We start from the raw sequence: 27,473 nt of genomic DNA, 5'->3' as shown, positions 1-27,473 counted from the left end.
GGCTCCCCACATTCAACAAAACCAGCTGATGCCCACATTTGTGCATAGGCCCACATAATAGGGGGGTTTTATTTTTTTTAAGAGAATTACTTCATACTATCGTTGATTATATAGAGCCATTTCTTGGTGCTCTTTTCTGACCGCTTAAGAAATCAGAATACACCATGATGAGATTAATAAAGCCAAACAAAAATTCACTGGTCATTACCTAGGGTACAAGCAATTATTTGACACTATCAAATGCAATGCAAGACTCCACATGGCTGCCCTCACTGCACCCTCCTGAAGTTGTCCTTGGTGTGAAGGTGTGCACCACGTTGTCCTTTGGCCTTCTGGAATGACTAGCCCATGTTCTGCCGGTTGCCATAGCCCCTGGGATGCGTGTCCTTCCAGTCATCCCACTCTCGCATCCTGTGCAAGGCTTTCTCCTCATTCTCTTCATCCTTTTGCTCTTGATCTTCCTGCTGCTGAGCTGCTCTTTGAAAATCAGCTAACACAGGAAAAATGAAAGAAGGAGAGATGAAACTGAGGAAATGCAAATTGACATTAGAAGCGTGGCTTTGCTCAGTACGCAAGCACACGCAGAGAGAACAGGGCACGGCTAGCTGCCCGGGCACTGCACAAACGGGGAGGGCGTGTCCACTGCTGAGGACAAGACATGCTTGCCCATGGTAGTAACTAAAGATGCCTCTGGGAGTTTTCACAAAAGCCAAGATCATAGAGGCATTCTCCATAAATGGATTCTATTTTGGAAAAGCATTCTTGCTAAATGGTCAACCATCCCTTCATTAAAACAAACTCACAAACAAACAAAAGCAAGTCCCACCCCTGCTACAAGTAACAATAAAAACCCTAGAAATCCAAAAATCACTCAAGTTAAAAAAAATACATGCTTTAGGAATTTCCAATGATGTGTCATTACAAGTGACTTATTTCATTACCAATTTGCTTATTCATTTTTTAAGATTAAACAAATTAGGGGTGTGTGTGTGTGTGTGTGTGTGTGTGTGTGTGTGTGTGTGTGTGTGTGTGTGTGAGTTTTATGAGCACCAGGAGCCATCAAGAGGGCATCAGATCCCCCAGAACTGGAGCTACATTTTGGTGTGAGATAAGACATGGGTACTGGGACCTGAACCTGGGTCCTCTGCAAGAGTACTAAGGGCTCTTGATTGCAAGTCATCTTGCCAGCCCCCGCTTTATTATAGTCACATAATCTATGTATTTATTTTTTCTTGAAATTGTTAATGTCACGGAATTCTCATGCTGTCAAGCATGCCTGAGAATCCAATGAAAGAAACGGTACCATGGACAGTCACTCACTCTGACACTTGATTTGTGTGCTTTTTGATAATTTGGCATACTTCGATAAATTTTTAACAGGACTTGGAATTTATTTACTGCAGGTCTCCAATTTTCCAGTAATTTGCATTAAATAAACTTCCTTTCATTTATCTCAGTTCACCTTTTAATAATATAACACCCACAAAATTTTCTGAGAAAAATATGTATTCTTTGGGGCTGAAGAGATAGTCAGTAAGTGCTAGCTGCACAAGCATGAGGATCTGAGTTCGGATCCCCAGCACTGATGGAACAGTGCATGAGTACATTGCCAGCACTGGAGAGGTGGAGAGAGGCAGATTTCTGGTGCTCACCAGCAAGCTGGCTAGCCAAATTGATGAGCTAAAGTTTCAGTAAAAAGACTCTTGTACAAAACAGAGAACAATTGAAGAAGACACTTAATGACTGATATCAACCTCTGTCTCCATTTAGGAACACATTCAAACAGCCACATATAAAACACACACAGCACACACACACAGACACAGACAGACAGACAGACAGACAGACAGACACACACATACACACACACATATACACACACCAGAGTCAGCATGGTAATGATGTAAAAACAGATACATCGACTGAAAGAATGAAATAAGAGATCCTAAAAGCATATTTTTAGAAGCCATGGCTAGCAGATCTTAAACCAAGATGCCAGGAACACCGTAGGAAATAGTAAACAGTAGGGGAAATGAGCTGTTTACATGTAGAAGAATGAAACTAGTCCTCTACTTTCATTTACAAAGATCTACTAGAAACAGTTAAATATTAGACTTAAAATATGAAATTACTAGGAGAAAACATAGGTGAAATCACTTCAGATACTGGAAGAGGCAGATATTTTAAGATTGATTTGCTTTTATGTTTGTTTGCTTGTTTATTTAGTGTGTTTGTGAGGAGGGGTGGCTTCCCACAAAACAACTTGTGGGGTTGTTTCTTTTTTCCACCATGTAGGCTCTGGTGATTGAAGTCAGGAGCTTATCAGTCTTGTACGGCCTTTACCAGATGAGTCTTTTTAGAGAAGACCCTCAAAGCACTGGAAACAAACCAAAAAAGAGACAAATGGGATTACCTCAAACTACAACAAAAAAGTTTTTCTATAGCAAAAGAAATGATCAACAGGATAGAGAGAATCTATAGATCTGGAGAAAAGTCTCCATCCAGTTAGGGATATATATCCAGAGTATAGAAGGAACTCTGAAAACTCAATAGTAAAAAAAACCAAAAAAAAAAAACCAAAAAACAAAAACAAACCAAACTGTCCAAACAATCTAATTTAAAAATGAGCACTAGACTCAAGTTGAAATTCCTCAAAAGAAGACATCCAAATGACCAATACATATATGAAGAAATGATTAGTATTATTAGTTACTATGGAGACCTTAACCAAAAGTACAAGACCTTCAGTTAGAATGCTTATGACGAAAAAGGGAAAAACTAAGTCTAAAGAGAATGTGAATAAAAATAACTCTTGAACATTGTTGGTGGGGTTATAAACTAGTGTAGTCACTGTGAAAAACAGTAGGAAGTTCCTTAGAAAGTAAAAACAGAGGCCCCATATGATCTAGTAATCCTGCTGCTGGGAAAATACCCCAAAGAAATGACATTAGTCTGTCAAGGAGACTTTTGCACTCTCATGCTCACTCACAGTATAAAAAGTGCTATCAAGCTAAACGTCTCTCTTCTGAAGAATGGATAAAGACAATGTGTTACAAATACACAAAAGAATACTATGCAGAGACTCATAAAGGATGAACAGCTTGACATCTGAGATGACAGTTACAACTGAAGGGAATAAAGTGAAATAAACCAGGCATAGAACGGAAAGTACTGAATGATCTTACTCAGACAGAGGATCTAAGAAAAGGTCGACAGCATAGAAGTTGAGAGGAGCATAGTGGTTACCAGAGGCTGGAAAGAGTATGGGAGAGGGAGGGATGGATCAAAGGATGGTCAATGGGTCCTTAGCTACAGTTAAGCTGGAGGAGAATTCTGGTATTCTATTGCACAGAATAGTAACCTAAAATAATGACAATATACTAATAAAAGGAGGCCTGGACATTAAGCTCAGTGTAGAGTGGTTACCTAACTGATGTGAAGCCCAAGGTTCCATTCCTACAGCCACAAAGAGAGAAAGAAAAAGCTAGAAGAATTTTGAATGCTTTCTTTTGGATATCTGCCCAGTGGTGGGACAGCTAGATCATATGGTACATCTATTTTTATTTTTTTTAATTAAGTGAAATGATGTTTGTGGAGACAGCTATGTTTATTTGAAAATATATATGTATACTGAAACACTGTATGATACCCTTAAGTTTGTACCATTTTCCTATGTGAACTAAGAATACAGTATAGACACTGATAAAGAAAGGTTTGGTTGTCAAACGTACTCATGCTACTTTTACTTGACTTTTTTGTGTGGGGTACTGGAGAATGAACCCAAAGCTTCATAAACACTGAGCAGGTGCTCTCTTAACTAAGCTGTACCTGTAAACTCCATTTTCTTCTACTTGTGGCCCTAGGGGGTGGGAAAATAAGAGGGTACTGCACATACTAACCCAAAACTTGACCTGTGAACTACACTCCTGATCTCCAGTTATCCTTTTGGAAGCCAAACTGGCTAGTGAAAATGGAAGTTTCCCAGTCTTTCCCAACATATGAGCTAAGTTTCTGTGGACTACTTCCTCGCAGAATCAGAAAGGCTATTTCTCCCATCCAAGTACTAACCAGGCCCGACCCTGCTTAGCTTCCGAGATCAGACGAGATCGGGCGCGTTCAGGGTGGTATGGCCGTAGACAGAAAGGCTATTTCTCAAAGATAGTTTGCTTTTTCCTGTCAGGAATTTTTCTTTTCTCTTGTTTATGATGGCATCCTACTGTGTAGACCCTGCTGGCTTTGACCTCATATTACTTTACCCCTACCACTGAGTGCTTGAATCACAGCCACACTGCGAATGGCATTTCAATGCCACAATTTAGGCCAGTGGGTATACATATTACTAGGCTCCTCCTTGTTTCTAGTATTTTCAGTGGTTAAAGCAAATGTGCCTTTACTGTGAAATACATGCTTTCACATGTCCATATCAGGGATACAGCATTGCTGTTACTTCCTTGGAAACTTTTTTAAGTTGTATCTGTGTTGTTACACATCAAGAGCCCTCATTCTCAGAGACAGGACATGCTATGAATACAGGAGAATTCTTCAATGACACTCCCTTATATTGTACAGCTTTGAATAATGATACTAACACTATCACCTACATAATCACTGAGAACTGTTAAAGCTTTTTGTATACTTTTCTCATTTCGTCATTTTTGCAGTGTGTATGTACATTATCCAAGTTTATGAGCACTACACACTCATTCCCTCTTAACTCTCAGTCTGGTTCTACCAATAACTGTTCCCAGTCACCACCAATGGCTCTCACTATGGCAGTGGTCTCAATCTCATTTTCTAGAAAATTCTTCAGAGAGGGAAACATGGAAACAGAGTTCCTGGGTTTTGAAAACCATTGGAACCCTTTATACTTAAAAGCTTTTATACTGCAAGGTCTTGGCTCCTATCTTTCCTCTCTGAGGATCATAAGTGTTTGCTACTTTGTTTTCTCACAGGATGAAGTGTGTCATAGTTCACAGGCAGGCTAATACTTTTTTTTACTTCAGAATTAAATTACTACAAATGTAGAGATGTCTATGATATTTAATTTTTTAAAAAACTTAGTAGTTTTATTCAAATTAGTCTTATTCATTCTGGGTGAATTTTTCAGGAATATAATATGCTTTTTATATCTGTCTTTAATATTTGCCATTTTATCCAAAATCCTCTTTATCAGCTTCAGTCTATATTTTTCCTTGTTTAAAAAATATTTAAATCTTTTTTCACACACAATATAATTTTGATCACATTTTCTTGTCTCCAAACTCTTGTTTAATTTCTGTTTTTCTGTTGACTCTCTTCTTTTTTCCTGGTAAGGCAGTCTCAGTATTGATCATTTTTCTTTTGTTCTATTTTAGCTTTTCCAAGTTTCTCGACCCTAAGTCAGGTGGGCCCTCTGCGGTCTGTGCTACTTTTCAACTAGTATCTCCCATCTCATTTAAAAATATTATTTCCTATTTGTGCTTTTGTTTGTGCTTTGAGACAGGGTAGCACAGTCCATGCTGACCTGGGACACTGAGTGGCTCAGGACGACTTTGTACTCACGCTCTCCTGCCTGCCCCTCCTAAGTGCTAGGACTACAGGCATGGCTATCGCCCCTGGCTTTTGTTAGCCTCTCCTTCTGGACTGCTTGCAATGATCTCCTTTAGCCCTTTAATTTTGTGTGGGATTTGACGTTGGGACTTTTCCTTACAATTTTGAAATATATTCTACATGTCACACAACTCAAATATTTAAAAGTATATTCACAGTTTTCTAACCATTCTTAGAATCTACTTTTTCGGAACTTTTATCAAACCTTGGGATTCCAGGTAGTTAGTACAATTGCCCAGGGGCTACCTGCTGGGGCTTTTCACACCCACTGGAGAACTATGGCATCCACCTTACACGGCTAGCTTGCTTCTCTCTCACTTTTATATGTCCCGTCTCCTTCTTCTCCTAATTTTGATTTTACTCAGAGACACAAAACAATACAAAACATAAGAAGAGAACAAATTTGAAATAATGCTGTTAAGTGAGTAGGGATGGACTATTTGAAAGCCCTGTGGTCCCTGCCCTGGGAGACCAGGGGGATTAATTTCAAGAGTTCATTCCAGGCTGGACTGTTCTGCTCGTCACACTGCCTAATCATGGGTGCGTCTCACCTGCTTGGTTTTACCCACTGAGCCACCTTGGGAAGGTTATACTGGATAGCAGAACCTCCCCTACTTTCACGTGCCGTCCTTCAATTGGACTCACTGCAGGTGTTACTAAACACACTATTTTGAAGCTCTCGTCAGTTTTTCCAGGTAGCTAGCTCACAGTGTCTCCTGCACAGAGGCCAGTAACCTGCTGATATGAAGCCCAGACGACCTACCTGCCCTTCTCTAGGTTTACTTTGTGGTTCACATGGATTCACTGTCCTCGTCTATCTCTGTTGTAAATATTGCCCAAGTTTATTTTGTACTTTTATTGAAGATAAACACATGTTGAAAAGTAAAAAAATGTGAGTGTAGTCCAATGAATCGTCATGTATTAAACATGTTACTTACAGCTGAAGAAGTATAGTCTAACCTTATAGCTATACAGCGGCTCACTGTATGAATGTACTAAAATTTACTTATCTATTCTGCTATGTATGGATATCCGAGTAAACAATGACTATGGCTTCATAGTAACATTATGGGCTCTGTTTCTTCCTTTTAGGGGCTATGGCTATACCAGTGGTTCTCAATCTGTGGATCACGATGCCCTTCGGAGGAGTCACATATCAGATATCCTGCATATCAGATATTTATATTATTTATTATATTATTATTTGTCTTCTTTTCTCCCGACTTACTGAAGTAGGGCTTTCTATCACTGGTTTTATTGCCCCCTTCCCCTACCACTGTATTTTCAACATTACACATACGTCCCCTTTGGCACAATGTTCATTGTATTTCTCAAAGTCTGATGCTTCTCCTTTGCAATTCTCCCTTGACTTGTCGGTTACTCCGGTGCTAATTCCCATTTAGGGAATTTCCCAGCTATGTTATGGTCTAAGAACACATTCACTGTGATTTCAATTTCTGAAAATTAATGGAAACTTATGACAGCCTAGTATATGGTGAATGTGTCGTGTGTATTTGAAAACGTTTATTTTGCTGTTGTTGGACATAGTGCTATAAATGCCAAATAGTGGAGGATGACTGACAATGTTGATCAGATTTTTCTATAGCCTTACTGGTAAATAGAACTCTATAAATTACTAAAAGAAATATTAACATTTCTGATTATATCCTCTAACGACAATATAGCTGGGGTGAAAAACACTGGAGGAAAGATTTCTTTTGTTTCACGGTTCCAATTCTTCATAACTTGTCCCTATAACTTTGGGTTCCACGTAACGATGAACATCATGGTGAGGAGAGCATGTGCTGGAACAAAGCTATTTATTCGTGGCAGCTAGGGACCAGAGAGGAAGCATGAGAGAAGGGCCCTCAAGGACCCATTCCCTTCAATAAGGCCCCTACTTCCTAAGTGTCTATCCCTTCCTAACAGCCCACCAAATTATGGGCTATGAACTGATTAGTTTACTGATAAAGTCAAAGATTCCAGGATCCACTCACTTCCCAAAGCCCTACCTGCTGCACATGCTTCGGACACACAGAATCCAAACTGTAACACCAACTATAAATGTAGCTTTGTCTATTTCTCCGTTTAATTGTTTTTGTCTTCCTGTAATTTGAGGCTCATTAACAGGCACTTCCAAAGTTCCACTTCATGAGTGTTCCTGGGAAGCGGCCCCTTTCTTTGATCACTATGGAATGATCGTTTTAACTACCCTTTTCCTTTGCCATCTGCTTCATCTAATATCACTGTCCCTATTGGTAAGAACGTACAGAGCTTTAGATTTTTTTCATTTTTGATAATCAATATATTTTTTATATTTCAAAAATACATCATTTCCTATTAATAGTAGGCAGTTGTATGAAGATGGTCGATTTTCGATTTCTCACTTGAGTTCTGTTCCATTTACATTTAAGGTGTTCTGGATTTGGCCATGCACTGGACGAGTAGTGGCACCTGATTGTTTTAATTTATATTATCCTAACCATGTGATGTGGAGCGTCTCATATCTTATTTAGTGAAATGTCTAATTAAGATATTTTTGGTCTATTTTATTTCATCTGGCTGTGCATTTTCTTATTGTATCTTAAGAGAATATTTTGGATAGCAGTCTCTTATCAGATATATCTTTTAAAATATTTGGCATCAGTCTATGGTTTGTCTTATTCTGTGAGTGTAAATACACACGTGTGAAGGTCTCTTTCTCCCTCTCTCCTCATGGCCTGGTTCAGGCCGCAGGTCACATTCAGCCTGTTTCCCTGCTCTGGACTCTTTGAGATGCCTCCGGCATCCTTCATATTTACATAGCTTCCTCTATCTCATATCTACAATTAAAACCTTCTCCTCAACTGTTAATTTGAAGTGATCATGTCCTCATTTCATTTAATAGGGTGACAATTTCCCTGCCTTCCCCTAGGACTTTAATATACTCGGCTGTCTCTGGCTCCTACTGCTTCTAAGGGACATCAACAAGAATTCCTGTCTTTGCTGTCTGTGTATTTTACTTCTGTATACTTTCAAATTTTCCTGTAAAAGGAGTATATTTGTCTGTGTGCAGAGACCAGAGGTTGACACTGACAATCTTCCTGAATTGCTCTCTAATTTATACTTTAAAACGTCTCCCCCTCTCTCTCTCTCTTTTTAAGATTTATTTATTTATTTTATGTATATGAGTACACTGTAGCTATCTTCAGACACACCAGAAGAGGGCATTGGATCTCTTTACAGATGGTTGTGAGCCACCATGTGGTTGCTGGGAATTGAACTCATGACCCCTGGAAGAGCAGTCTGTGCTCTTAACCACTGAGCCATCTCTCCAGCCCTTAAAATGTCTCTTAATGAACATGGAATTTAGCAATTTGTCTAGCCTGGCTCAGCAGTGAGTTTCAGGGATCCTGCTGTCTTTGTGTCCCCAGCACTAGAATTACAGGCTATGCACCACCACACCTGACTTTTTAAAGAAACACAACCTGAAGGGACTCAACTCATGTCCTCATGCTTGCATGGAAAGTACATGTCCCTGCAGAGACACATAAAAGTAAAAACCAAATCTTTAAAAATATTTCTAAAAATTATTTATGTGTTTGTATATGTGCATGAGGTCACACATACCACAGCGTGTTTATGGAGGTTAGAGGATTAACTTATGAATTGACTCTCTCTCCACTATGGGTCATGGAGCTGAATGTCAGGTTGTTAGTCTTGGAGGCAACTACCTTTATCTGCTGACCCATATCAATGTTATGAGTATGCCTACTTTATATACACATAGGCTCCTGGCTACATAAGAATTTCTAGAGCATAAAGGTATCATATGTGGAAAAAATTTAAACTCTGCTCCATTATGTCCTGTACTGCTAAGCTGTGATATTCAGTGGACTAAATGTATTAAGGGCATTTTTACATATGGGATGTGTACCCACATGTGCATGTACAAACCAAGGGTTGATTGTACTGCACATTATATACTAGCATGAGGTCCTTTATTTGTGCCCAGAGCTTATGTTTTAACTAGTCTGGCTCACTAGCTTATGTTGGGGATCCCATCTGTGCCGCCTACATGCTGAGACCACATCCACCCAGCAATTCTAAGGGCACTGGGCATCTGAACTCCAGTTGTGATGCTTCTGAGGCAACAGCTTTGGCTGTTGAGCTCTTCCTAGCTCTTAAAGCTCCTAGCTCTTAAAGCTATCTTCATCCGTCTACTTTCAATATACCATGGGTTAATCCAGATGTAACCCTGTGCTAAGTTGAAGAGCATCTGTGTTATAGAGATGTCTATCCTCTAAAGAATAATGACTTGTAATTCTAGAAGACTTTCAAGCTGTTTAAAGCCAAAAGGCCTATTTATCTTTCTTGTGTTGATAAACAATCGGATTCTCCAGTTAATTAGGGCTCCTCTGTTGCGATTCTTTCCTTTGTAGGATTTCCCAGATCACTTTGCATTGCAATAGTTAACTTACATTTAGTTCTCTCATTCCTCAGCCAGTAAGTCTACAAGTTGCTATGTGAGTTTTAATTACTCTATGTCATGAAATACAGCATGCCTTGAGGTGAAAAGCTCTAAAACAAAACAAAACAAAACAATAATGGCCACTGTTTTTTCCCCATGTTATTAGAAAGAGTACTAACACAGGAAAGTTAGGCTTGAATTTAAATCCTAGCCTGGCCAATGTATTTGTTAAGGCAGAGTAAGTCACTTCTTAAAGACCATATTTCCATCTTAAAATGAAGGTAAGACTATTTCCTTCTCATAATTAAGAGTCAAAGAAGACAAGAAAACTAAGGCTCTGCAGGGTACACAATGTCTCATGCCACATGGCAGCAAGTGTATGGTCACACCAGGCCTGCCTGCGACTGTCTGACTGTTCTGCTCCATAATGCACATTGCTCTCACCCTTCCCTACCTTTCCCTTTCAAAGAAGCTTCAGAGTACCAACCTACTAGGACCTAAATACCAAACTGGGTGCAGAGAATATACAATATCAAGAGTCCTGCTCTCAAGGAATTTTAAGTTCCCTTCCCTCCTTCAAAGTGTGGCCTGCCCTCCAACTTAGGCCTGCTTCTCGTCACTTTGTAGGACATGTAGGGAGTGGCTCTTTTATGACTATTTTGTTCAGTTTCTCTTTTTTTGGCTGCACAGGGACCAGCATGACACATTGTTATAAGTGGGTTTTTGGTTTTGCTATGTGGCTGCTGTTTTCATGGCATAGTTGGAGAGATCCAAAAATGACCCTGCTCTGAAGCAGCTATTTGCTTTAATGGTGAATGACACTGACGAGGTGACTTTTGTCAGACCGTTTGCTCAGGTTTTTGATTGTGAAGGTGAAAGGAACTAGCAGCCCATACATCTCAGCACTTCATACCTGATGGCGGCTTGGCTATTCCCCGATCTGGTAAGGCTCCGTACTTCTGATGCTGTTCATACCAGTCACTCACCGTCATAGTTGCCAGGCTGGGATAACCAGTTCCAAATACTCTGCAAAGATCACATTTCATTTAGAGAACTAAACAAAGCGAGCGATATTGGCTAGCCCTTTTTCTCTTTAATGATGAGGCAGGTCTCATCGCCCTACATGGCAATCTTTTGAGGACTGGCACAAACTTCTTCAGTAATGCAGAAAAGGGCACATCCAGAAGGAAGCATTAAAGTCAAGAGTCCATAGTCATCTCCCAATAACTAACCCCAAGGACCAGCACTCTACCATGACACTGTGAATTGGCAATTAATTGGTGGTTCGGAAACATGGAGAATACTTCCCTGCGAGCCTGTGGAATAGGCTCAACCCCTCAGAATTAAATCGCAGTTGGGAGATACGTCCTTCTGAGAACGTATCTCAGGAAGGCGAGGAGTGTGCCAATAGGGGCATAAAACCACGGAAAGCATGCAATTCTGTGTTTGATTCACTGACTTCTCTCTGTGTTATCTGCCTATTTTCAAGTTCAATGTGAAGGGAATTTCTGAGGACACACATGGAGAAAGTGTCAGGAAAGAAGCTTTAGTCTCTTTGGTGAAAGAGTACCACTCATAGCAGACGCCATGACTTTGCCAGAGTTTCCATTTTGTATTTAACTCAAGCATTGCATGGAATCATCGAAACTGAGGCTGCGGAAGCAGGTCGGCCTGCAGTACTACCTACTTGGCTTGTGCCTTGTTCCGAGTGAGGATGAAGGGTTTCATTGGAGGCTTCTCTGGAAGAGATGACTGACAAGCTGATTCCTAAGAAGAAAATTAATTTTAGAGGTGCATTTGCCAGTTTACCCATTTTATCACCCGGGCTTTCAAGTCCTTCTGGTGTGGAAAAAGCTCTGGGTTCAAAATTCCCTCCCTTTCTATTACCAGTGGTCAAGCTTTCTATTTTCTATCTATATTTATTTCTTGTCAGCGAGAGTTAGGGGTGAAGATCGTTGGGCGATTTGCAGGAGTCAGTTCTTGTTTTCCATCATGTGGCTTTTGGGGAACAGACTTGGGTCGTCAGCCATCTTGATGGCTCTTTTACTTATCAGTCTTGAGGGGTGTTATGTACTTTGCTAAAATGAGAGAGAGCAAAAGTTCTCAGGAAACTTCTTACCACAAAGAAAAAACTGTTTGGTTTCAAGATCACCCTCATCTAAAGAAGGGAATTCTAATGCCTCCTGCCACGTTCTAAAACCCCCCTCGAGCTGAATCTGAAGCACTTTCCTTCAGTCCAACCTTCTGCAGAAAAGAATTAAGAGCTTTCCCTAAAGTTCTTTCTAATGTCATTATACTGAAATTGATGTCTGTCCATAAAGGGAGGGAGGACAGGCCAGTGGTTTTTATAGAACGCTATCTAGGCATGCTGAAACAAAGTATGGTTAAGTAGAAAGCACCCATTTTGTTTTCACAGCATCACTTCCAGAGCCCATCTCACATGAGAGAGAACAAAACCTAACAAAACTACTTACACCTACAAAGCAGGGACAGGAAAGGACTCAAAAGAGTCTAACCTCAAAATGCCAGAAAACCCTTCATCTGGAAAAATGTTCAAGGGGCTGTAGGACCATGGAATAGTAAAAGTTCATTCTTTGGTCCTTTAACATTAAGGACCAGATTGCTATTTTCCTCAGGTAAGTGTCCCAGGCTCACTGGGACAAGCCAATGAAAAAGTAGCCATGCCAAGGACTCGGATCAACTATTGTGGTGGCTGATCAAGTCAACTCGTGTTGGTCCTGTACTAAAGAGCAAGCAGCTATAGGGCGTATAATCTTTTGAAACAGCTCCAGCACAGGGTTAGGATGGTCACAGACACTCAAAAGCTCTTCTACAAGGTTGTTTTTGAAAGGTAGTCTTCTGGGCATTCTGTGTATGAAGATGCCCTGCTTCAACGTCTCCTACCTGAGTGATCAGCTGGTCTATGAGTGTGCAACTGGGTAAGGCTTGAGGTCTAAGTCGTTTCCCAGCCCAGACTCACTCCCTAATCTTTTGCCTCATCTTCCTTGCCTCTCTCTCGCCCACTTCCCACAGTTCTGCTTTTGTTACCCATTCTAATCCTGTTCTTTCCCTTTTCTACAATTAAGTAGATTAGAAAGGCCCCTTTCCCCTTCTCTACCTTCTTTTCACAGCTAAAAACTATTCAGACTTTAAGGAAAAAGCATTTCCTTGATACAGTCCAGTTATAACTAAGTGCCTTAGATTAAAAAGTATCAGGGGAGGTTGCTGTAATGAATCAGAAAGCGACTCTGGCAAACTATCAGCCTTTCTCCACTTATCCTAATGTGAACGATGCTTTCATGGAGATTGACAAAGATTTAGGTTTTGCAGTGCTGATGATTAAATGAGGGCTCTATCCATGCTGGACAAGTTCTCCATCACTGAGCTACTTTTCCAGTAAGTTATTTTCCAATGTTTTATACTTTTTGTTTAAAGATCTTTGGTTTTGTATCTCAAGACAGACCTTAAACTTGTGATCCTTCTGCCTCAGCCTCCTGAGTAGCTGGAATTGTCACCACTACATCCAGCTAAGGATTTTCATTTGATTTCTCTCCTGCAGAACGTTCAAACTTCTGGTGGCAGCTTCCCACTGCTATGTGGTCAAGGATCAGGCTTACCTCTCTTGGAGAGTCTTTGTCTTTCAGGATCTTTATTTCCTGGTCAATGCTCTCAATCTCTTCTAAGCTGATACCAATCCACCTCCGAAGGTGAAGGAGGTAATATTCACGAACACGCTCATCATCTGCTTGACCACTTTCCACAGCAGATTTCAGTGCAGACAACCTATGCTCCACCTCCTTCTTCTGCTTGTATCTGTTCCACAGAAAAGCATTACCCATGAACTTAAAAATACAGATTTCTTCAAAAGGCTATAGTAAGGTCTACCTTTGTAGATGTCCAGGCAGTATGTAGGCTAACTCCTACCTTGGAAGTCGAGTCTGTGATCTAGGAATGGATTCTATAAGCCAGAGCCAAGCCTCAGACTACAAAGCAAGGCAGGGCCTGGGCATATCTTGATCTCAGTTAAGACCTAGCATCATTCAGGATGAGATGCTTTAGCCATTTGGCCATATCAGTCCTCACTCTGCTGGATGCTCAGTGCCACAGCGCTTCCTGTAAGTCCTCCACTTTGAAGTTGCATCTTCAAGGAATGTCATAATCTTAATAGGCCATTGTTTACCTGCCACCGATGCCAGGACTTCCTTATGAAACTGCTGAAAAGCTGGTCATCTTTCTTCCTTTCATGTATTACATTCCTGAAGTAGATCTTCTGACTCATCTCTATCTAGTTTTAGGACTCAATGATCTCAGCTGCCATTTCCAGGATGCATTCTAGGACCTCATCTATCCGTCATCTGTCAATTATCTCCAGAGTATGACAAGCACTTTTAGTGCTACAGAGAGTTTATAAAGGACAGTCCTTGCTTTCAAGCAGCTTTCTTTCTAATGGAGGAAGACAAATCAAAAGGAATAGATGATAACTTGGATGAGGATACATGCTATGACGCAGCAAAAAGCAGGGCGGATGGACAGAACAATGGTGTGGAAATAGGCATGCTATATAAAGTGAGCAGAAGCGACCCTTCTGAAGAGATAGCCTAAGCAAAGCCATCAAGGAAAGAAGGCAGGAAGTCATCCGATATCCAGAAGAGCAATCTAAGAGGGAAAAGCAAATGCGCATAGAGCAGTGTCTAAAATAGACAGAAAGCAGGGAAAGGAGAAGATACCAACATAACTTTAGGTAATGATGGCGATCAGAAATAGGGAGAGAGCAGTGCAGGTGGCAAGAGATAAATGCATTTAAAATACAAAACAGGCAATGTGTTAGCTATGAAGGCTTGCAAACAAACAGGAGCCAAGTCAAAATGCCATGATTGCCAAGAGAAGTGCATCAAAATCTCTCTGACTGGAAGCCCATTCTGCACTTCCAGAATAGGATGCTCTTCTGCAGGGGTACCTAGATAAGGTCTTAGCTTCAAGTCGATGGAGAGTTTAAGGTGAGGGGGTGCTCCTCAAAGTTTATACAGAACTCTACGTGGATGCATTCTCTTCTTTCCTTCCTCTGCATGCATGCCTTCTTCCTCTTCTCTCATTTCCCCACCCCCTTGCTTTCCTTTTCCAGCTTATTTTGCCAAGAAGAAGTTCTATGCCAAAGTCAAGGACTACTGCACTGTAGATGCTGTTATAAAAACGTTTAGGCTCTTCATTAACCCAACAAGAGAGTATCTTGTTTGTTACAAATTGTTATGGTATCACCATTATGTAGGCTTCTGGGTAAAAGAATACGAAGGTCAATTCCTAGCTCAGGAGTGCTACTACAAATATTACTTGAGAATGTTTAATTGGTTCCACAAGTGGCTACTTATCCTCTTCCATGGAGGTGCCTAGGTCATAGGCAAACAACATATAAGAGTCCTAGAATGTGTATACTCCAGGGTGAATTCTGGGTGAGTCTAGTGGTCCTCTAAGTAAAGTTGTTTGGCTTTTCTCCTCCATGATCATTCAACTCATGCACTCTCTTCTCCGTTCCTTTTTTCTATGTCCTTGCTTCTGTGACTTAGCTCTTTTCCATCCTTTAGACTCCTGGCTCTTCAGTACCTGTTCCTTCAGGCCAGTGGCTTAAAAAAGCAAACAAAAACAAAACCAAAAAAACCAAAACTCCCCCAAACCCTCCCTCCCAAAACCACACAAAAATTTTTCTCTTAGAAAAGGAATTTTGTTCACATGAGAATTTGAATAAATAGGACCCCAGTGAGTAAGATACAGCTAAAAATGTGCCTTGGCAAAATTAGAGGAAGGCTCCCCACATTACTCAGACACAGGTAGAACCAATAAGGCTCTGAAGGACAGTCTAGCAACCACTGTCTAAGTTACATCAGTGTTCTAGGCTCCCCAGGGTGGGCCAACTACTGCCTTAGACTTCTTTATCCCTAAAACCACCCTGACTGGGAAGTTTCCTTGTGTTGTTTCCAAGCAGTTATGGAGCACTAATTGCAACTCTGTATCAAATGGGCCAACCACAAATGCCTATTATCAGGCATGGTTATCTTTTATGCAGACTACATACCAGCATCATGCTTGCCTGATGGCCAGCATGCTTGCCTGATGGCCAACACTAAATTTCCCTTGATCTTCAAATCTCTGCTCCACCCTTCCTCAATCTATCATTTATTTCACCTTGCTTTCTATCAATCTTGTCCCTATCCACTTCTCTCAGGCATCACTGTTAGTCAGCAGCCTCCATATTGACATAGTTGTACATGTTCACTCTATAGTTTTCTCCCCCTGCCCAGAATCACCTTTCTGCAATGTATTTTGTACCATGTCTAGTGACCACTTGTCTTTGCATTAGAAGGAACAGCTTCAATTCTAGTCTGACCATTTACTAGCTATGTAATTTTGGTCAAGTCAGTTTGAAAAGCACATTCTCATAGCTTTATAATGCAGAGCTAATTCATGGGGTTGTTACAGGATCAAATGGAAAAATGCACAATAAAATTCTTTGTAAAGAGCAATATAAACATTGATAGCAGATGAGAAAACTGAGTTTAGGATCGAGATTGGAACTGATCATGCCCCATCTATGAAGTGAAGGCGGTCACCCCAAAATGGTCTGATTCTAAAGAATCAATGCTTGCAATGCTGTATTGTTTCCAGAGTAGAATACTACTCTGTCTCTCCAGGTACCTCCAGGCTTTAACTATGATCCATGAGATACAATACAATTGGAATATTAATACACTACTAGTCATGGCCTCTGACCTTGAAAAATTCAAGTCTAGAGACTGAAAGTTATACTATGCTAAATATTGTGAATTAAAGTATGTGTTAAGGTGTGTGTGTGTGTGTAGGGGGGTATGTGGGGAGTGGCCTCAGAATGAATATAACATTTTGCTTCTGTGAATTTCTCTATTTCTACTTTGTTAGGTCTCTTCTGATTGGTATTTCCTTCCCTTTTCTCTCCCAACTCACTCTGAATTCCTATCTTTTCCACCTATATGTTTTTCCCATCGGAAGAGACATCTATGTTCACCAAAGTAGAGAGATCCTAAATGTTTTGCATTAGTCACAAAGTTTTAGTTGCATATTTCCATTTGTCTATGGGCATGGCTATCTAGTTGCCACTTAAGAACCTAAATCCACTAGGTTATTACTTACCCAGCTTCTACTTTCATTTCTGTTAAGAGAATGAAGGCGCTGTTACTCAAACACAATCAGACTTAGTCCTCAAAGATGCTTAAGAGAATATGCACAGGGAAGCAGATATGAGAGTAGACATACCATTTAGGTGTTTTATTTAGGATAGTCTCAGTATCTAGAGTCATGAATAGAAGGAGTTACAGAAAGCAAGAGTCTGAATACTCGGGGGGGGGGGGGGTGTTTGTTTGCAGTATGAGAGATTGAGCCCAGGCCCTCAAGCACTCAAAGTAAGCACTCTATCATATAGCTACCAAATTTGCTCTGAACAATTTTTCTAGTCATGCAAATGCTTCTTATAAAAGCAGTACTTGGGATAACCATAACTTCCCTTTTATTGTTGCGTTCCTGTTGGACCACTGTTAGCTTGAGGCCCTACCGTTTCCAATCAGTATTTTGTACACATCACTTCGTGTACACCTGTGCTCATACTCCTCTTGGTTCTTCTGTTGGACCGGACTATTATCTATTCCCTGTACACACTCAGATCTGCTTCTGTTTGGAATATGATCGTGTTGACTCTCCTATTTGTCAACAATAAACATTGTTGGAACACTTTGTACATGCCAGGCCCTGTGCCAGGCATACCACGATGAACAAGAGAGAAATGGTTCCGACCCTTATAGAGCACAGGTTCTAATAGAAGAGAGACAAACCTGAGATGAACACATGACATAACTGCACAACAGCTACATGCCATGAAGCAAACAAATGTGGCGGGAAGAGAGAATGACAGATGTTCATTACTTAAAGAGACTGGTGCAGAAAGGGATCTCTATAGAGTAACATTTAAGCTGAGACCTACACAATGAAGAATTAGCCATATGAAGAAAACTGAATACAGAGAGAACAGCACATAGAAAGAAGGAAGGAATCGGTCTATTCAAAGAACCAGAAGGCAGCCACTGTAGATAGGGTCCGATGAGATGAGCATGTGATGAAAACTGGAGAAATAGACACCAGATTACACAGGGCCTTGGCTACCTGAGGTTGGGAGGTACTGATGGCTTAGACCAGAGTGTGCTAGTGGAGACAGAAGGCAACAGGAAGGTAAGATAGCATTTTTGTTAGAATTCACAGGCCTGGAGGATGGACTAGATTACGGAATTCAACAAAGGTCCATGTAGTGTCCTGCTTACATAGCCAGGTGAATGCCGGTGCACTCACTGAAACACTGAAGACCTGGGTATTCGGGCACACTCGGGAGTGAAAAGCCATGGGTTTGAGCTAGAGATGTAGAGTGCTTTCCTGGTATGCATGAGGCCCTGGAATCAACCCCTAGCACTACAACAGGAAAGGAAAAGGAAGAAATAGGAAAAAAGCTAGTGTCTGTGAATCCCCGTAAGTGGTGTTAGAATCACAGTCAGAAGAATTATAGGACAGTACCACGAGTTCAGGAGCATTAGTATAGAGGCAGTGTTGACAACGCACCTGTCACACAGGTTAAAAAAAAGTTCAAAGATCAAGATTACAGGCCAAAGAAATGGAAATCAAAGTTAGATCCTTTTCCTGTTTGACTAATGGGATTTGCTAGTGTTGACATTCAGGGAGTTTAAAGGGGCAATACTTTAAGACTTTGTTCTTGTGGATGGCAACATTGTTGTCATCCCTCAAGGGTCTTAAAATATGCAAAGAGGCTCTAGCGCAAGGAAACAGTAATCACAGCAGTACAAATGTTTGTTCAGAGTATTACTTAGAATCACATACATACCCCAAGCAAACAAACAAACAGAAAACCCACCCCAAAATGCAAGCAAAATCAGATCTGAATACGTGACAGTAACAATTTAAATGATTATGGTACAACTAGAGAATGGAATATTACAAAACCATCAAATATGGTTTCAAATGACAGGGGAAATGCTGACAATATTAGCTTTTTAAAAAAACAGGATAAAAGCTGTTTTACAGTACTCTTCATAATTTATTAACTAAAATAACTGTAGATCTGAAAGAAAACATAGCAGACAGTTAACAATGACATCTATGAATACTAATTACGGCTTATTTTTTGATTTAAAAATATTCTTGTTTTGCAAATTTTCAACGATGAGTTTACTTTCATATTCAGGAAATCTATAGTTTCTAAGTTTAGTGATCTTTCGAGACTAATTCCACAGGCCACTGTGTTCTGAACTTTTTCCTCACTCCTCCAACCAGATATCACTTCCTTACCTGTGTCTGTTTCTCAAGGCATCTACAGTCTTTCTGGGTGTACAAACAAGTCACTAGCTTAGGTTTTGATCTATGCCTACAGGCAATTTGTCAGTTTCAGAGAAGATTCTGGAATCTATTTGGTATTATTCTAGCCGATTTCTTTAAAAATTGTTCACTGAGACTCACTGTTCCCATCTACATTTTTCTTATTCTTCATACCCTTAGCAACTGAACCTGAAAATTTCTGCACATGCATTATGACTCAAACTCGGTGCCTTGTATATGCTAGGTTGAATGTACTTTATCCACCAGGTTACTATCTGTATCTACCAGAACCAAAGCTTCATAATAATACTGATCTTAGGCAGTTTTTAACATCTAGACTACTTCCTAGTATTCGTGAAGGCTTAGTAGGTAGCGAATTCTCAAATCTCTAGAGTCCAAGTCTTACCTGTGAGCTTTAGGGTATCGGATATCTCTACTTAGATATCTTGCGGGTTACCTCAAATTCAACATGTCTCAGTACTGAATTTATGCTCTGCCCTATCCCAACTTATGTTTATAACTTCAAATATTTTTATCAATTATTTCAGAATTTCATATACACTGTGTTCAGTGTTCTGGTCATATTCACTTGCAACTCCTTCCAAATCAAACCAACCCCCTCCTATCTCCTTGTCCTTTTTTTCTTTATAACCCAATTTGTGCTATTTACTCATGGGTGCTAGGCCAATTTATGCTTCCTAACCATATTAGGTACCACTGTTATTTAATTTCACCTAAGACTGAACCTAAGGCTTACACTGATTAAATAACTTAGTCAAAGTCCAACGCCTTAGAAGGAAAGCTGAGACCCAAAGCCAGAGCTCTGCTTCTGCCATCATAACTACACTTGACCTTGACTGAGCTGAGTTTTTTATATGTATTTCTCTGCTAATCCTCCATAAAATACTCTATGATGGAGTACCTACTATCTCCATTTTTCACCTGGGGAAATTAAGTAATCTACCCCAAATCAGAGTACCTAACAATGGGCCTCAAGCTTGGTCCTTACCTTCCTCACATTCTCAGTTCTCCCTGATGTGAGTCCTATGACACTCGTCCTCGTTATTCCTTCTGCCTCCCTCCACCTGTTAGCTCTAGCCTTATTTTATCGCTAGGGGCAGGATGGGTGGGCAAGCACTGTTCTCCACCCACACAGCTCCATGCCAGCTTTGTTTACTTAATGCCTCTGTGGCTTTACTAATTCTATTGCTTTGTCGGGCTAATGCCACCCTTTCTTCATCCTCAGCCTCATATCCTTAGTCCTCTTAAACACCTCAGAACAGGACTCCCCCTTCCTGAGAAGCCTAGTTCTCATTGGTTCCCTCTCTGCCTGTGTGTTCCCCTGACTGCTTCCACAGGACCCCACACATCTCCCTCCACTGCATTTTATACTGTCATGCTGCTTCTACGCTACTTTTCCTCACCGGAGATCTATGATCACCCACATTCATACAAACACCCAATCAGTTTCTATCCCCAGTGCCTAACTTTGTTCTTAAGACACTGAGCATTCATTGAATTTTCTTTTAAACTAAGGTTAAATCAAAGTTACATGATGCTGTAACAGGGCTATGATTAATTCAGGATGCTATACATCCCAGCCTGTATGCCTTCTAAACAGATTTGCTCAGTAAATAGTTCAAAATATTGTGTACTTTTGAAATAGTTTCCCCATACAAACAGCATTATGCAGTGATATGGAAAAGGTTAAGATTTACTTTGCTACACCTAATGGTTGGGATAATAAACATTGCCACTAGTGACAACCATTAAGGTGTGTGTTGAGGGGTTGGGAGGTCCTGAAGTTTTAGTACAACCCCCTCAACCATGGCAAAGCCTTGTTAAGATTCAGAAAAGTTTGCTTTCACCAGGGTCTATGTTCATTAAGAACCAAGAAAATAACATACACTATTCTGTAGTCCACGCACGCACACACACCACACATACCAACACATGCACCCCCAACTACAGCCCTCAAATTACAGCCATTGACCCACCTCTCTATTTTAGCCTGTCTTTGAGATGCCATAGCAACGAGATTTGGATAGGCCATGGAGGAGCGAGCAGTATTATTTTCAGCTGAGTTATTCTTGGTTTGGGGTAGCTGAAACTCTGCCACATGATAGCAATGACACTGAGTTAAGAAATGTATGAAGTGTTCTCGAGCCCGCTGCAAATGATCTAGACGCTTGCTGGGGTTGACTTGTTTCATGGTGAGAGCTCCTTGCAACGCTGGTACCATCAGGTACTTCAGGTCGATAGAAGCAATCTCTTCCAAATCTTCATTTCGGCTGGAAAGAGCAAAGAGGAGGCGGTGAAGCCTGGTTGAGCGTTAAACTGTGGCCCTTGCTTCTAGGGAAGAACAGGGCTGGGAGAGAGTGGTGCAAACACATTGGCCAGGTTAAAAGAAAGTGGTTGAGCTTGCATACCCAAGGATCAGGCAGTCAGCCGTACACGAGGGGGCATTGTCCTGGGATACTAACCATCTCCGAGGAGAAGTGGACAATGGAAAGAATGCACACAGGGTGAACAAGTAGGAACTGAGCGGTTCTAGCCTTAAAGGTCCTTTCCACCCAAGTGCAATGGCTCTGCCCTTGCTAACTATTCGTTCTCTGCAGTTACTGCCCTCTCCCCCATACCTGAACAAATCAAGCTGCGATAACATTCCGGCAGCCTTCTCAAGGAGTTCTAGTCCTTTGGACACCTTATCCTGGATTGTTCGGGAGCCGGTGGGTTCAGTTGCTACTTCCAACTCCTCCAGAAGTTTCTTGCTGGTTTCGAAGAGCTCCGGAAGCCGCGGCAGCAGTAACTCTTCTTCAGACGCTGCCATCTTGTGGAAAGAAAGAAACCCGGAAGAATTTCTACCGAAGTCAAAGGTAAACTCTGTAAAGATGAGCCCCAAAGCTCTCACGACACAGGAAGCAGTACCGCATTGGCCAGCTGCTTGTTACCAAAACTTCCCAAATGACTTCTGGGAATCGCAGTTTTCTGGCCCTAGCAACCGTTTCCAGGGACTCATTTTCAGCAAGCCGCTTGTTTTAAAGTCGTTTGTGCTGTTTTACTAAAGATGGGCTCCTTGTGGCCAGAAGCGGACTTGCAAGTTCCTAGGACTCTGAGGCCCGTGAGTGGCGGGACTGATTTCCATGCTCCAGCCAGCCTGAGCAAGTAAACGTGTTCCACGCGTGGAGGACCACACGCGTGCCTTGCCTGGGAAGTCAAGTCGTTCCCGAAGTAGAGTCCTGATCGCCAGGGGCCACTCTCTGGGTTTTTGGTTCTGCTTACCATAGCGGGTATGAAGTTGCGCTCTCAACCAATGCCCGCTCTCAACCGCGCCACAGCCTTCTGTCCCCATTTAAATTCGAACGCCCTTTGGGCCAGCACCCTGTGAAGCCTTTCTCTTCGATCAGGAACATTTGAAAACTTGCAACTCCCATCTACCAACAGCCGGCTGCCATCCTTTCTTATAACTTTCTTTCCAGGTCACATTTCTAGGCAATCTTTAACTCTCACCCTGTACACTGTGCCATTCACCCAGTCCTATGGGTTTCTTCTGTGCATACATATAGCACGGACCACACTATGGCTAGCATTTTACAAAATCTATCTACCTTCCAGAATGATTCTGATCCGTCTTAGCTCCTCCTCTGGCTAGCCTTCATACTTAAGCTACCCAGAGTCATGATATAAATAGAAAAATAAAGCTATCTCTTTGGAAATCATCCCAGCTTTGCAGAATGGCGCTGTTTAATAGGTGGATGGCTACCTAGTGCTCAGATATGGTTATCTTAAATTTAGATGTGTTGTAAAAGTAAACTACACGTCAGATTTCGGTTACATAATCAAAACATGTAAACATATCTCAACGCTTTGACTACATGTTGAATAATATTTTTTGAGACAAGGTCTCATGTAATCCAGTCTGGTTTTGAAGAAGGATGACCTTTAACTTCTGATCCCACGTGCAGGGATTATAAGAAAGTGTTACCACATTTGGTTTATGTGCTGCTAGGGCTTGAACCCAGGGCTTTGTGCCTTCTACACAAGCACTCCACCAACTGTACCACACGCACCCAATAATAGTATTTTTGTATCTTCAGTTATGCATTCTTACATTTTGTTTTTAAAAATAATATGCCAACTAGTTTTTGTTGTTGTTGTTGTTGTTTTGTTGCTGCTTTGAAACAGGTTCTCAAACTTGCTATGTAGGCAAGGATGAAATTGAACTTCTGACCCTTGGTTTCCATCTCCTGAGTGATGTTTACACCTGCAAAGTAGTGCAGCAGAGTACAATCATACCTGGTTCATGCTGGGGATTGGACACAGAGCCTTGTGCATACTTACACAAGCACTCTACCAACTGAGTTACATTCCGGGTCCAATCTACAAGAAAAATGTAAAGCAAATGTATTATAAATTTATCATTATTATTTATTGTATTGTGCCTATGTTGTATGCGTACTTGGGTACACATGCCATGGCACACGTGTTGAGGGCAGAGAACAGCCTTGTAGAGTCAGTTCTTTCTTTTCATCTTTATGTGGATTCTAGGAATTGAACTCAGGTTGCCAGGTTTGTGCAGCAAGTGCCTTTACCTGCCATCTGGCTTGCACTAGCTGGTTTTGTGTGTCAATGTGACACAAGCTGGAGTTATCACAGAGAAAGGAGCCTCTCTTGGGGAGATATATCCATGAGATCCACCTGAAGGCATTTTTTCAATTAGTGATCAAGGGTGGGAGGGCCCATTGTGGGTGGTGCCATCCCTGGACTGGTAGTTCTGGGTTCTATAAGACAACAAGCTGAACAAACCAGGGGAAGCAAGCCAGTAAGTAACATCCTTCCATGGCCTCTGCATCAGCTCCTGCTTCCTGACCTGCTTGAGTGCCTGTCCTGACTTCCTTTGGTGATGAACAGCAACGTGGAAAGTGTAAGCTGAATAAAACCTTTCCTTCCCAACTGCTTCTTGGTCATGATGTTGTGACAAAGAAATGGTTGGTTAGAAAATTTAAAGTTAAATTTATGGCTCATGTGATCCTGTCGTACTGCATTAATGTAAACTATAGTTCCAGGGCTTTGAAAGAAAGGATATCATTGCTTTAGACAAATAGTTATAAATACATATCAATTCACGTCAGGCACTCTCTGAGTTGTTCTAGGAGATTTAAATTAAGTCAAAGTACATTGCCTGACCCCTGAAAATAAGGTTTTTAAGCCAAATATGGCTAAAAAGATTTTTTTTATATAAAAACAACTAGAGGGCAATATAGGACAGCATTGTACTGCAGCCAAGAAATGACAAAGCACTCCATGATTAGAAGTTCAGAAGGTTTTTAATATTTTCATTTTTATTTCTTGGGGGGGCACATATGTTATGGTGTGTGTGTGGGGGGCAATTTGTTATTTCTCTTTCTACCATGTGGGTCCTGGGAATTAAAAAAAGCAAGCACCTGTACCCATTGAGTCATCCCACTGGGCCCTCAGAAGGGCCTTCTTAGATAAGACACAGAATTTGAAAACTAGAAGGGAGTCTCAAAATTAGAAAAAAAATATGCATAAGAAATAAGTGACTTGACCAACCCATTTATGACAAGGTTAGTGTCCTCTGAGTAGTTCAGATGTTTCTGCTCATCAACCTTCAGTTGGGTAAAACTTAGAGAGATGGAGAAAGTTGGAGAAATTGCTCTTCCAGAGGACTTGAGCTCAGCTCTCAATAGCTAGGTGGCTCACAGGCTCCCACAACTGCAGTTCCAGATTATGGAACACACTCATCTTGCTTTCACGTGCACCTGACGCACGTGCGCGCACACACACACAGACACACAGACACACAGACACACAGACACACACACACACACACACACACACACACACACACACACACACACACACACACACACACAGATAGAGAAAGCCTTTCATGCAAGATAGAATGAAGACCAAGCAACCCAAAATTGAGAGGGAACCAGGGACTAAGTAGAGGTTAAAAGGTTGCCCAGCCCAATGATACTAATGACCCACCTCTTGAAACTCCTGTTTTACAACACAAAGGCTGAGTGAAGCATTTTTGAATTCTCTATTTAATTTTCTTAAACTTTGTGTCACCTTAGTAAACTGATCTTTCAGGATTAACCTTGGCCAGAAATCACAGAAAAGATAGCTATTTGTGGTGGAGACTTGGAAATTTAACTAAAGATACTTTTCTCTGCATTTTCTTGGATTAAGAAATACCTTTGCTGTTGCCTAAGCAAAAAGAATGCACACAGTTTTAATTTGGTTCTGACCTTTGCAAGCAATTTCCTTTGAAGACATTGCTAACTGCGTTCAGAGTGCCTATTATGTATTAGCGCTATCATTTACAGCATTGGATTTCATGATTATATCAACGTTTTAGAATTCATAAAAAAGTAATAAAAATGAGTTGTTTGTTGTATTTTTCTGCACAAAATACTTGATCACATTCAATTCCTGTTATGATGAGGGATTTAATACATAGCATTTATTTAGGGAAAGTTAAAAGGCCCTTAAAATTCAAGAAAACATTATGGTACTTAAACATCGTAGTAGCATAACTCTTTTCTTTCTTTTTTCTTTTTTAAATTAATTTTATTTATATGAGTACACTGTACTGTCTTCAGACACACCAGAAGAGGGCATCAGATCCCATTATAGATGGTTGTGAGCCACCATGTGGTTGCTGGGAATTGAACTCATAACCTCTGGAAGAGCAGTCAGTGCTCTTAACTGCTGAACCACCTCTCCAGCCTGCATAGCTGTTTTCTAAGGCACTTTTTAGAGAGGTCTACTGACAGATTTGAAGAGGACATGATGAAGGCTTGTCAACTTAGTGCCTTTCCCCAGCCTGCGTAATGGTGTCCCAGGCACCTCTGAAGAGTATGACGCTAAGAACACACATTTACGCATTACCCAGAGGAGGAGATTGAAGCCAGGAGGGGTGAGGTGACTTACTCAAGGTCACACAGCTTGGGTGAACTGAGAAACAGCATATAGTATATAGACTGAGTTGGAATGAAGGAAAAACTGGAGTCTATGAGAATAGTAGAACATATTTTAAGCAATCTGCGAATGATTCTGGAAAGGAAATTATCTTCCAGGGATTTTCCCGTGTGACTCCAAGATATAGATGATGATGGATGGTCATTTGTCATGTTGGATCTTACCACAGAGTTTTTTTTTTTTAATTTTGGGTAACAGCTTGTGTGATTCATGAGACGAATGTTATAAAGCAGCTCTTCCTTTGCCTGTCTGAATTTGTCTGGCAGCTGGAACTCCGTGGGCTTTAGAGAGTCTACAGCCATTCTGTCCTAGTGGGTGATAATCAAGTGTGCATTGTAGTTCCCTGAAAACAACAACAACAACAGCAACAACAAGAACAACAAACCGCCCCTGGGCTGAGAATTACAGAGACTGATTGGCTGACTCCAGAATCATGCTTTGGGGCAGAAGAAATATTGGAGCTCAAAAGTCAAATAACTCAGGGTGTCTTTTAGTCCCCTTAACCTCTTCATTGAAGTTAATACCCTTGTGACTAGTAGGTGAAATTTTAGAATGCATTGTTCAATTTAGCTGACCAGTAGCTTCTACTGACTTTGCAGCTATGGGTGTTGTAAGATAACATCTCTGAAACATATAAACTGTATTTTCCCACTCTGCTGTGGGAAACTCACCACCCTGATGTCCCCACCAACGTATTTGACAAATGTAGCTATTTGCGACTTTCTTTTGCTCATTGACAATCAATATTCATGTAACCTCTTCCACAGTGGACCATGTCATTAAGGGTAACCTGAATTTGTTATCCTGTGCCATAGCCACTCATATTTTGTTAAGAATAAACCATCTCTTACTTCCTTTGGAGCAAGAACTCTCTGTTTTGCTTCAGTATCACTGATATTAGTACCGTTAATGCCAGCGGTAGCACTTAATGAAAACGAATTAATTATATGCAGTGTAATGCCAAGCTCCAAAACCAGGTTGTAAGTTTCACCCAAACAATTATTATTGCTTACTGAGTAAAGTC

General features: G+C 41.0%; 1 protein-coding gene across 1 annotated transcript; it reads right to left on the bottom strand.

The window, feature by feature from the left end:
- Nucleotides 1–37: 37 nt before the first annotated feature.
- Igbp1 (immunoglobulin binding protein 1) lies at nt 38–22,280 on the bottom strand. The gene is made up of 6 exons (NM_031624.3): nt 22,078–22,280; nt 21,436–21,729; nt 13,657–13,852; nt 11,727–11,806; nt 10,953–11,065; nt 38–490 (listed from the first exon to the last, which is right to left on the bottom strand). The coding sequence occupies exons 1-6, from the start codon at nt 22,266–22,268 to the stop codon at nt 342–344; spliced, it is 1,023 nt and encodes a 340-aa protein (NP_113812.1). The 5' UTR covers nt 22,269–22,280; the 3' UTR covers nt 38–341.
- Nucleotides 22,281–27,473: the final 5,193 nt, after the last annotated feature.

This window comes from Rattus norvegicus, chromosome X (genome assembly GCF_021556685.1).
Source record: "Rattus norvegicus strain SHRSP/BbbUtx chromosome X, alternate assembly SHRSP_T2T, whole genome shotgun sequence".
Classification (NCBI taxonomy): Eukaryota; Metazoa; Chordata; class Mammalia; order Rodentia; family Muridae; genus Rattus; species Rattus norvegicus.
This window is presented reverse-complemented; position numbering and strand designations above follow the sequence as displayed.

Coding starts and splice junctions, on each gene's coding strand:
- Igbp1 (NM_031624.3), bottom strand. CDS start 22,268: ATGGCAGCGTCTGAAGAAGAGTTACTGCTGCCGCGGCTTCCGGAGCTC. Junction 21,730..22,077: donor TCGCAGCTTGATTTGTTCAG/GTATGGGGGAGA, acceptor TGCTCTTTCCAG/CCGAAATGAAGATTTGGAAG. Junction 11,066..11,726: donor CGGAACAAGGCACAAGCCAA/GTAGGTAGTACT, acceptor TGATCTTTGCAG/AGTATTTGGAACTGGTTATC.